The sequence below is a fragment of the Protobothrops mucrosquamatus genome, unplaced genomic scaffold, assembly GCF_001527695.2.
Source record: "Protobothrops mucrosquamatus isolate PMUCROS unplaced genomic scaffold, P.Mucros_1.0 scaffold7175, whole genome shotgun sequence".
NCBI lineage: Eukaryota > Metazoa > Chordata > Lepidosauria > Squamata > Viperidae > Protobothrops > Protobothrops mucrosquamatus.
The window spans coordinates 1-12,719 of record NW_015392980.1 but is presented as its reverse complement, the minus strand read 5'-3'; the positions used below and the strand labels follow the sequence as shown (position 1 = coordinate 12,719).

The 12,719-nt window shown below is 39.3% G+C and overlaps 1 protein-coding gene across 1 annotated transcript; it reads right to left on the bottom strand.

Moving 5' to 3' along the window:
* Positions 1-390: 390 nt before the first annotated feature.
* PLAC8L1 (PLAC8 like 1) lies at positions 391-10,520 on the bottom strand. Its single transcript, XM_015829792.1, has 4 exons — positions 10,390-10,520; positions 8,632-8,771; positions 4,052-4,188; positions 391-549 (listed from the first exon to the last, which is right to left on the bottom strand). The coding sequence occupies exons 1-4, from the start codon at positions 10,518-10,520 to the stop codon at positions 391-393; spliced, it is 567 nt and encodes a 188-aa protein (XP_015685278.1).
* Between the last annotated feature and the right edge of the window lie 2,199 nt (positions 10,521-12,719).

Genomic DNA, 12,719 nt, shown 5'->3' with positions numbered 1-12,719 from the left:
TGCTGATGATTAGTTAATAAATTGTCAGAGCTGGAGAGTTTGCTTCTGATCATCTGTCAAGCACAATTGCCTGTAGGGATGTGCAAGGAGTGAAGTTAATTTAAACCTAAGTTAATTTAACCCCTTGTGCTTGAAAACTGAGCCACACTTCCTGGTTTTCATTCAGTGGAAAAGGGGAAAATGTCAGAATACTTCGGGCATCCTGACAATGCAGATGGATAAAGCCATAAGGATAAGTACGATGTAAAGCAAATAGAAGTGATTGCACATATGGTGGTGCCAAGCTCCAGAGGCCTGACGGCTCTTCCAACTACTGTGGCTGGAGCGAAGAAAACACAGAACATCTTTTAGCCTTTAAAGGGGCCTCTAGAGACAAGGGGGAGAGCATTTTTAAACAAGTGCATCTTTGGCCAGAAGAGGAGGAGGAGGAGGGGATCGATGCATTTTGTAGACCTGGAGCAGAGGTCTTATCCTCATTTCTCGAGCCATTTGACAGATTGCACAAGGCCAGCAGCAGTGAACTGCCATCCAGTCTTCGCAGAGAGTTCCCTGGGGGGAAAACAGAAAAGAATCTCTCCGTATAAGACAGACTGAGAAACCATTTTTCCATGCCACTAAATGCCGATCTAATTAGAATTTCTCCACAGAAAGAAATTCTAATTCTAGTTCTTTCCCCAGACTCCATTGCATTCCACATTTTCCTCACTCTGAGAAACTGAAATCTCTAAATTACATGGAAGAACCGCTTATCCCTTGTGGGGAAGCAAAGGGGCACCGAGGGTCTCCCTAGCTTCTGACTCTAACATTGTATGTCAGTATCTGCTTTTTAGTTGCTGACATCTGAATATGCTGCATCCTGTACTGCCCCAAAATCAGTGGCCTACCTAAATCCACCCTTAATTAGTCAGTTCCTGTTCCCTTTTCTACATAGGCCTTTAATTACGGGGTTTGCCTTTGCCACCAAACAACTGCTGCTCATCTTGTCTCCTTCTTGTAGATCACTGCATATTGTCCAGGCAACAAAGCCTTGCCATTTTGTGAGCTTTCCCCCCATTTCTATTTCAGAGCTGTAAATTGAAGAGGCCACAGAGTCACCCTACTCAATGGAAGATCCACTGCATCATCTCTGACAGATTACAGGTAGCCCTCGACTTACTGTACAACAGTATGTTTAGTGACAGTTCAAAGTTACAACAGCACTGAAAAAGTGACTTGAGGCCATTTGTCACACGGCCATTGCAGTATCCCTGTCGTCAGGTGATCAAAATTCAGATGCTTGGCAACTGGTTCATATTTAGGATGGTTGCTGTGTCCTGAGGTCATGGGATCACCTTTTGCGACCTTTCTGACAAGCAAAGTCAATGGGGAAGCCAGATTCACTTAGCAACCACGTTATTAAGTTAACAACTGCAGTGATTCACTTAACAACTGCGGCAAGAAAATGGGGCAAAGCTCACTTAACAAATGTCTCACTTAACAACATAAATGTTGGACTCAATTGCAGTCGCAAGTTGAGGACTACCTGTACTTTCCAACCTCCTCTTTCACTTTTTCTACCTCTGAAGGAAATAGAAATTCCTGGTTTTCCTCCACCCCACTTTAAAAACAATCTTTGTATTTCCCTGTCCTGTCCCAGCAGCCGTATTCTTCTCTTGCAACCAAATGAAACTATCCTTTCTATGTATGTTTATTCAGAAGTAAGGCCCTCTGTGTTGAACTGCATCCCAATCAGACAAAATGGCCGAAGGCACAAGATCTTTCTCCTCCCCAGCTGTTCTGCAGTTGAGCTGAATTCCAGAATCCCCCTGAAGACATCTTACAAGTGTGAGGATTCAGCTAGCTTTCCCGACTTGGATAACTCCCAGTGTTATAAGCTTCAGTTATAAGAATTCTGGGAGCCAGCCATGCTTGCGCAGGAATTTTGGGAGTTGAAGTCCACAAGTCATAAAAAGGCCATATAGTTGACCACTCCTGCACTAGACCATCAACCAAGTATGAATCTTTAAGTAAATAAAATGGCAAGCTCTTGGCTAGTTACCAGAATTTTTGGATCTCATCCCAATCCCCTGAGACCTTGTAAGATTTGGACAGGAATCCTAGAATTTATATAATTTCCAGTGAGAATGAAACTCTTGAAAAAATTGGCAATATCCTGAAAGTTTACCCATTTTAAAATAAGATTACAATACCTGGGTTGCAAAACACCACTAACCACCAGTTTGGAAAGAGAAAGATGTGCCTCTGCTGAGCTAGTGGTCAACTGGATTTGCTTTTTTTTAAGATTTTTTTTTAACCTGCCTTTATTATCTTAGCAATAACTCAAGATGGCAAAGATGTCTAATATTCTCTTCTCATTCTATTTTTCCCCTGCGATGTGGGTTGGACTGAGAGAGAGTGACTGGTCCAAAGTCACCAAGCCTAAGGCAGGATTAGAACTCATGGTCTCCTGGCTTCTAGGCCAGCACTTTCATTACTACATCAGCCTGGTTCTTTTTTTTCCCAGCTCAAATAGATTAAACTGATTTTAATTTAAAATAATTACTTGAATAACTTAACTAATGTAAATTAAATTAAATTAATAATTTAATTTAATTTAATACCTAAATAATTATTCAGTCTATCCCAAGAACAAGCTATAACTATTCTCTGAATTGCTAAGGAGCTACTAGACAAAAGGTGCAGAATCAATCATCCTCTTGCAATTGCAGAATTTGTGAAACACTTCATATTCCTTTCCTGTTACCACTATTTATTGCACATAGTTGTATAATTTGAAAACGGGCCACTTTTGCTATAGTTTTTCCTCCTGAAAATATTTACATCTATACTACTCAGAGCATGATGCAATGTTACAAGTGCAAGCACTTATATTAAGCTTTAACCAGTTTATGCAACTTTCATTTCATATAGTTTGTGTTACAGCACAACCCTTCGCATGCACCCTGAACAATATCAGTGCTGGCACTCCATTCTTTCTTCTAACCTAAGTTGCGGTAGCCATGAAGAACATCTGCATCTTGTCATGCTTCCCTCGCAGGAGAACTTCTAACATTTTTATTTAATTTACAGGAAAGCCAAGATGAGCATTAGGAAAATGGAAATCTTTGCCGTGCTGATGCAGTTTGACTATTTGCTTCAAATTATTCTGAAAAGGCTGTGCCAGTTTGAATCAAATTATATTTCCAAAGGAAGTCAATGCTGATCTTACATTCAAACTGACAATTTGAATTGGACCAATTCAGACACTCAGGAATGATTACTGATTTGCATTAGATTGATCCAATTCAACAATTGCAATCAGATCCAGTTTGCACAAACCTAAAAAGCATTTATTTTATCTGCATCCATATTCAAAAATACCCTAGAACATCTGTCCACTTCTCCTCACTGTACGTTCCTGCAGGTGGATGATGGATATTATTCTTGTGTAGTGCTATTTGGCAAACATGGATTGTAATTATTTTTTTTAAAAAAACCCTTGTATTTCTTTATTTTTCACTGAAATGTTAAAATGACTCTGTAATTCCAATTGGCATGCATTAAAAAGTATATTTCCTCTTCAGGGACAATGCAATTTTACAGCTGTGGCAAAGACAAACCGTTGCTTTTACTCAATTCTTTTTTTTAAAAAAAAGATGGGGATTTGTTTGGTTCAAACATGCCATTTGAAAACACATTATCTTTTATTCCAGGCTAAAAGAGCAACTGTTTCAGCATTTTAATGTATTAACTGTGCATTAAGGAGCCAAGCACTCTCAGGGAAAGAAATCTTTGACCCCAGCGGTCAAGAAATGTGGGATTTGGGGAAAGAGAACAGAGCGGCAAGATTATGAAACTCTGAGGAAATTTTTTTTAATGTTCTGCCTGCTCTGAACTTTTCACCCTTGCAAAGATTTTCAACTTATTCATTACTACCCATTAGGTTAGTCAAGAGGCTTTCTTCCAAACCACCATATCCTCCACTGGAACTGAACCAGTGGAGAGGAAGAAGATCTGATGCTTATGGCCAAGGACATTATGTGCAGGGGGATACTGCACAATGCAGACTTACATGTATGCTGTGTCTCTCTCTGATGCCAGCTCTTAGGGCTAAGGTTGAACCCAGAAGTAATGGGAAGCAAAAGCACTCACCATACCTGCTCGCAAGTCTACATTCCAGACATGGGCTGCACAACAAGCCACACATACCTGTCGTGAAGTTACAAACAGAAAGATCAGAATGAGATGAGAGAGGCACAATGACTTCAGTCAGCTCAGGGATCACATCACTGAGCCTGGCAAAGGTCTTGTTCAAAAGAAAGCAGAGTTAGGAGTCTAGAGCTGTGGAGGGGTGAAACATGTACAGTACCTTAAGCATCCCTACGCCTGTCAAGTCTGACGGATTCTGGGATGTGTAAAAAGAGTGTTAGCAGTTTGTACTAGCACTCTGAAATGGACTTTTTGTATTTGTAAATGGCCCTTTTGCATTTATATAAAGGTAGTCCTTGACTTACAACCATTCATTTAGTGACTGCACTGAAAAAAGTGACTTATGACCATTTTCCACACTTATGATCATTACACTATCCCCATGGTCATATCGTCAAAATTCGGATGCTTGGCAATTGGTTCCTATATATGATGGTTGCAGTGTCCTGGGATCATGTGATCCCCTTTCGCAGCTTTCTGACAAGGAAATTCCCATTCACTTAAAAACCGAGTTACCAATTTAACATTATTAAGTTAAATTAACATAATGAAGTTATAATTAACATACATTAACATAATTAAGTTAACTAATTTAACAATTGGGCGATTGACTTAACAACTGTGGCAAGAAAGGTCTTTAAATGGGTGTAAGGACCTGGATAACTCTTGACTCCATTGAGGTAAATCAAAAGAACTTTTATTGACAGAAAGTGGATGTAGTAAAGTCAGGTGGAATCTGAAGATCCAGCATGAAGCACAAGCAATTCTTTCAGTTCCCCAAACCCAACCCCCCTGACCAGTCCACCAGCAGCCAATGTGATGCCGCAAGGTTGTTTTGAGAATGCTGAGGTACTGGGTAGACAACAAGTCACCCACAGGGCATGATGGCCTTGGAACCAGGCTGGAAACGGCTGGGAAGGAGTCTGCTTCGTCTCCGAAGACAATCCCCCTCCCTAATTCCCAAGCGGTTACTGTAAAAGCAAAAGGATGTGAAGAATGCCAGCGGCCTTCCTGCTCCCCTCTCCAACAGAATAGCAGAACACCAGCAGGGTGGATCTGAAAATGGGGCAAAACTGACTTAACAATGGTTTCACTTAACAATAGAGGTTTGGGGCTCAATTGTGGTCGTAAGTCAAGGACTACCTGTAAATTGAACGGTTATGGCAGCATCAATTTCGCACTCTGTGTTCAGCTTTTAACTATAAAGTAAGATCCTTTCTAATAGGAAAAAGGTTCTAGCTTTCTACATACCTCCCCCGAATCAGCAAGATGTTAAAGATTGTTTAAGAAAAATATATGCATAAAAACCTGCTGTTACATATATAGCTAGTCCTCAACTTTTGACCAGTCACTTAATGACTATTCAGTCTTATGATGGACCTCCCCAAGGATATTTACCACCTAGTTCCAAAGTTCGTTTTCCTCCCCCTTGTGGTCATATGACCATATTTTGGGTGCTTATATGATTATATTTTATGACACTCTTGCTGGACTGGCATATACTTCCAGTTTTCAGCAAAACTGGCCCATAGCAAACAATTGGTGTGCTTAACAACCGTGGGGTTTGATTACAGACTACCACCCAAAAAAGGTCATAAAATCAGGTTAGTCTTACAGTAGTAAGTTGAGGACTACCTTTACAAGAAGATGAAGCATTGATGGCAATACTACAATCAAAAAAACATGGAGAATTGTGATGGAAACAGTTCTATGTAAGATTTTTATCATTTCTAAGCTAACAGGAAAAACTTAAATATTTCCGCTGAGATTTTCAGGTGCAGCTGTGGTTTTGGTAATAAAATGTCCTAGTAATTTAATGTGTGTGTATGTATGTGTGTGTGTGTGTGTATACACACACACACACACACACACACTATATATATATATATATATATATATATATATATATATATATATATATATATATATATATATATATATATATATTTCTCGACTTACAACAGTTCATTTAGTGACCGTTCAGAGTTACAACCGCGTTGAAAAAAGTGACATATAACCATTTTTCACACTTACAACCATTGTAGCATCCCTGAGGTCATATGATCAAAATTCGGACACTTGGCAACTGGTTCATATTTATGAGGGTTACAATGTTCTGGAGTCATGGGATCACCTTCCCAATGGGAAAGTCAGATTCACTTAACAACTGTGTCACTAATTTAACAATTGCTGGAATTCACTTAACAATTGGGGCAAGACAGGTTGTAAAGTAGGACAAAATTCACTTAACAAATGTCTCACTTAACAACAGAAATTTTGGGCTCAATTGTGGTCGTAAGTCGAGGACTACCTATATAAGCATGACAGCCCAGAAATTAAGAAACAGATCTAGAGAAAGCTACAATATAAGAGGACAACATGAAATCTGATCATTAGATATCTGTAATATGAATATGGAGCAATGGGTTCACTATTGGAAAGCCTGAAGGATCATTTTAGCGACCAAATGTCATGGATCAATCAATCAATCAGAATAGAGCTGGAAGGGACCTTGGAGATCTTCTAGTCCAACCCTTTGCTCAAGCAGGAGACCCTATAACATTTCAGACAAATGGCTGTCCAGTCTCTTCTTAAAAACCTCCAGTGATGAAGCACCCACAACTTCTGATGGCAAGCAGTTCCACTGATTAATTGTTCTCAGTGTTAGGAAGTTTCTCTTTAATTCCTAAAATCTATCTGTATAGTCAATAAGAGTCAACAGTGCTTTGACAGCACACGATCAATCAACAGTATGAACACAAACCAGGGGATAGGAAAATTTACTATTACACAGGGAAGCAGCAAGATCGATCATTAGATTGGTCACAGAAATCCTTGCAAGACTGAATGACAATAAAGGCATACTGCGTGTTAATTAAGAAATATTCTGGTATTTGAAGTATTTAATTAATGCTTTAAAGATAGTTTGAGAGACTCACAGTTCTTTAGCAGTTTGCACCTTTTTTTAAAAAAGAAACTAGCACTTGGGAGATTCTTATCCTCTCTTTACAAAAGATAATTAGATCAAATAATAAATCTGTGTGTAGGCAACAGCTTTTAACTTTAACCCAAGAACACATAGTTTCATTCAAGAAAACAAGAATGTGGTTATGTTGCAAAAGTAGATATCTAATATTTCAGTGATCGAGATTGTTTTTTCACATTGTCAATAGTGACCAAGTTAAGTGATATTTTTATCTAATGCTGCCAGAACTTTACAGGCCAGATCTGGGAGCTCTGCTACTTTCCATTATTGCAGTGAAAATAGGTTGAAATCTTTAAAATGATAGGCAAGACTGAAAGGTTACTACAAGGATGCCCATTTTTCATTAAACTCTGTTATGTCTGATGGTCTAAGTCAAAATCTACTGATCTTCAGATGAAATTCCACAACCATATTATTTGGTTCCACAATGATGTGGGCAAAATGAATTCAGAGAAACCCCAGGTGTTGTATTTTCCTGTCACGTAACAACTGCACAAGGTTCTTGTCAAATGATCTGATCAAATCCCATCTTCCTTTAGTTGCAGTAAATCTGTAAATGCAGACGTCAAGCTGTGTCCTTTGGAAGGGTTGAATTTCAATGTGTTTGTACAAGCTAAACATTTGTAGAGTTAGTCCAATATATTTGAAAAGCACCAGGTCATGATGAAAATAGGCTTAAGGGATACTTCTCTTGATAATTTCTATAGCTATAAAAAGAAATAGGCTTAAGGGATACTTCTCTTGATAATTTCTATAGCTATAAAAAGAAAGAAAGAAAGAACCAAGATCTACACTTAAAAAAGTGGGTGAAACTCTGACATGGTGTCATTAATGAAATAGCTAAAATTGGGATTTTTCTAGAAGTTTATTTGGAAAGGAAGAGGGAGGGTGATCCTAAATGGGTTTACACAGTTCCTTCCTTCCTTCCTTCCTTCCATCCATCCATTGAAAAGTAGCAGGAAATTCTATCAGAACTTCTCAGTGATTTGCTGCCAAATCCACCAGCATGATTCCAGGAACATTGAGGGGGATGGATAATGTGCACAGACCACATCTCCCTAGTGTATCATATTAGAGAGAATTCAAAATATGAATCTGAGCTTCCTCTAGTAGAGGCTATATACGACCACAATGGTCCAGTTAGTTCAGCTATTCTTTAAAACGTCTGCTTTTTATTTTCCAGCAAAATGAAGGTACAGTGCATGTACAAACAGGTAAACAGAAGTGAAAATAACTACTGAAGCATCCAAGTGAAATTTGGAATTGGCATGACTGCTTTAGTAATTCAAATGTGCTCTGGTGTGTATTTTATACAGCCTGCCCCAGCTGCATTGGTGGCCGGGGGCAACAGGCAAAGAGCTTCAATCAGCAACCTTTTATGAAAACTTCATTTTCCCCATGCAAGCTTGGATGGCAGCTTTGAAAATGAATTCAAGGAACACATAAGATTCTCTTACAAATTGTCTTGTCACTGCAGATATCAAACAGACCAGTGGACCAGTTGCCTCCAGTGTGTAACAGGGTTGTCATGTTGGAAGTAGCAAAGGTACCTGTGGGACATGGCTGGATTGTTACAGGTTCAGCTGAATTTTTGCTCCTGGTGAAGAAAATAAATAAATAAATAAATAAATAAATAAATAAATAAATAATGGTGTTAAGAGAATCAGAAAGAAAAAAGGAAAGAAAGAAAGGAAAGAGAGAAAGAAAGAAAGAAAGAAAGAAAGAAAGAAAGAAAATAAATAAATTACATAGGGTTAAGAGAAACTCAGATTTATAAACAAAGCAGTTCATAGAGCAAACAATCTCTGATCTGATCTGCAAATGGAAGGAGAAAAATTATTCATTATTTTAGTATCAATCTGTTTTGTCATAATACCAGCCCTCCCTTTCTTCAGATTCATTTCCTCTTGTTGATGCTAATCTCCCACATTGGCAATAGGAAAAAAATTAAAAATATATCTCGCACTGCAGTGCACATTCATTTTCAATAAAGAAAAAAAATAGCTATTTAAAAATACTTCCAGTATTAATTTGCAGCATCTACTGCAGACATGTCAAACACAAGGCCCGGGGGCTGGATGCGGCCCGCGAAGTGGTTTCATGTGGCCCGCAAAGCCATCCTGGAAACAGTGAGGGAACAGCCCCCACTGCCTTGGCCCTGGCCCAGGCCAGCTGGGAGCCAATGTACAATTTTGTGGTGGCCCTCTATGCTGAAACACATTCAGTCTTAGCTCCATAAGCACACACACACCCCGCATGGCCTGAGAGGAACAGTGAGGCTCCTCCAGTGGACCATGCCTTGACACTTGCCCTGGTCCCACCCCCTTCTGCCAGAGACCCTCAGATCTGTCCCACTCCTGCCCAGGCACCCACAGGCACCCTTGACATGAACGATGTAGAACTGGCCACACCCATCCAGTAGGCCACACCCACTCCATTCACACCCATCCAGTAGGCCGCACCCACCCTGGCCACATCCACCCGGCCCCCCCGAGGGCAACCACAATGCTGATGCGGCCCTTAATGAAATTGAGTTTGACACCCCTGATCTACTGTATATACATTTCTATATCCACCAGCCCAATTGTAATTTTCCTGTCCCATATTAAAAGACAGACAATTTGTTCAGAGTAGAACTTTTCATTGCCACAATGAATGCTCTTTTAAACTAAACTGAAAAGTATTCATATTTTTGAAAGAAGGAAGAAGATTCCAGAGTTCCTGTGTGGACTTTTCTTTTTCAAAATGCTTTTAAAGACTTGAACCCGGTGTCTTCCAAGGCATGTATATTAGCCAGACGTGAAGAAGCATAACAGAGAAACAAAACCAGAAAGTCAGGGCACCAAATAGACCCCGCCAAAGCTGATCAGCCCAACCCTTGCATCAGAAGGCATTGTTAAGAATGTAAAATGTCATATGCCTTTCCTGGATCAGGATTCCCTGCGCTTGGTTGTTCAGTCCATAGTCCTCTCACGGCTGGACTATTGTAATCCTCTCTACCTGGGGCTATCCCTGAAGAGCATTCAGAAGCTACAGTAGGTACAAAGTGCAGCAGCATGGGCAGTTTTGGGGGACCCAAGAACGGCCCCTGTCATACCATTGCTCCTTGAGCTGCACTGGTTACCAGTCTGCTTCTGGGTGCAATTCAAGGTGTTGGTGATCACTCTTAAAGCCCTTCATGGTATGGATCCAGGTTACTTGAGGGACTGTCTCACCCAAATGGAATTGACCCTTCCCACTCGTGCTGGTAGAGAAGGCATACTGAGAGTCCCATCAGCCCATTATTTCGGCTGGCAGGGTCCAGGAGGAAGGCCTTCTCTGTTATTGCTCTTGCCCTCTGAAACATCTTGCCCCCTCCCCCTGATGTGAGGTTGGCCCCAACCCTCCTATCCTTTTGTAAGGGCCTAAAGACGTAGCTTTGCTATTTGGCTTGGGGTCCCAGTGGAGGAACAGCACAATAGAGGTAGTTGATCAAATAATAATAGATCCCACCTCCCCCCACATGTGTCAGGTTTAAATTATTTATGTTCTAATTGTATATGTATAGATATATTTTTATGACTCTAAGCTGCCCAAAACTACTCTATGGTAAGATGGGCTGCCAATAAATTTTATAAATAAAGAAATATCACAGTTATTATTTTGGACTTCATTCATCCTGAGAATTTATTTGAAAAATGGCCTGAAGTACACAGACTGAAATAACCTACTCTAATAAAAATAGGAGATTGGCTATGAGAGGATTTGAAGGAACAGGATGACAGGTACTTCAATGTTTCTTCAGGAAGTTCTGATCCCAGAAAGCTAGGAAAGGATTAATAAATGAGAAAACTTTACTCATGTTTGTTCTCCCCACTCAAGCAAGAACAAAGGGATAAAATACCTGTGGATGGTAAAAACAGAAATATTCTGCCAGATTGTGGGTTGGAATATTTATGATATGGACCTTGAGCTTGTTTGAAAGTTCTGTAGCAGGGGAGTGTAGCTATCATATAATTTTTAAAAATGTAAAGGTTTCCTAAGAGAAAAAAGTTTAAGAAACATTGTTTTACAGTTTAGCAGTCTAATTTTAATCCGATTTTATTTACCCCCACAATAAACACTAATTTCAGGAGCTGATCTACTCTTCTCTATTCATGTTTAATCATGTTTGGATCCCAATCCAAAGAAGCTTCAAGCAAACTGGAATAAATTCTTGGCTTCCCGAATATAATGGAAGTTCCCAAATACGTATGCCAAAGGGTACGTCAATAGTACTAAAAAGTTCATGTATAAATCCATAGAGGAAACTGGAACTATGGAACTCCAAAAAATATTAACTTAATTTCTAAAGATGACAATAAGTATTTTTCAGAATACTTATTCAGAATACATGAAATACTTCCATAAGTATTTCAGAAATCAAGTAGATGCTATTGTTTTTGGAGTTCCATAGAGTAGTTTTGGGCAGCTTAGAATCATAAAAAGGTATCTATACATATACAATTTCCTGTTGTTTAAATTTATATTCAGATATGAGACAACTCCCTGAAACTCTGGTTGCTTCCCTTTTTTTTCCCTTCCAGGTCTTCACTATTCATAACTGCAAACAAAATTACCTAGACTTCCCATATACATTCCTTGAATTAAGACACAATGAAGTCTAACCTAAATAATCCATGATTGCCCAGCTGTCAGATTGCCAGGGATTGGCAGTAGTTGGTGTTTTTTTTTAATTAAAGACTTTTTGTTCAGAAATTAAATTCTTTCATTAAGTGGGCACGTAGAATCTTTAAGTATGTTCACAAATATAGGTTTGAATTCTTCTAACAAATAATTTCTTCTTCTTTCTCTCCATAAATTGCTCTTCTCTGCAACTGCAGGGTCTTGGTAAATCATGGTGGTTAAAGTGACACTGCAGTGCCCTAAGGAGAATCTTTTCCCATCCTCTTCCAGAAGCGCTAGCCTGCAATCATCTCAAAGCCTCATTAAATCAGGCAAGTAGTTGCATATACCCTAAACCAGGGGTAGGCAACCTTGGCTCCTAAACCAATAGGTTCTGGTGTGAAACTCTAAGGAAAGTCCTTCACAGAGACTTTAATTATTTTGAACAGCAAGTTCTATGCGAAGCACATCCCAGCCTGATAATAATTTGGAGGATGTGGATTTGAGATTAAATATATATTTATATTCTACTAAGTCATGGAGCACCCCTACTGGGTGGGGACTTGAAAAGATGCCCCCAAAAGATGACAGAAGAGACAACAGAAGATGGTCACATTTTTATACAATGTGATGTAGAAATGTTCAACATTCAACATTTTCAACAGTCAACATTATAACTTTATCTAATTGTTTATATCAGGAGTCTGCGACCTTGACAACTTTAAGACTTGTGGACTTCAGCGCCCAGAATTCTGGGAGCTGAAGTCCACAAGTCTTAAAGTTGTCAAGGTTGCAGACCCCTGGTTTATATTAAAAAGAAAAAAAAGTCTAGTTCTTTTCTTTGGATTGAGAGCTTGGAAGTAGGGCCAGAAAAGGCTTGGCAGCTATCACTGGATGTCTT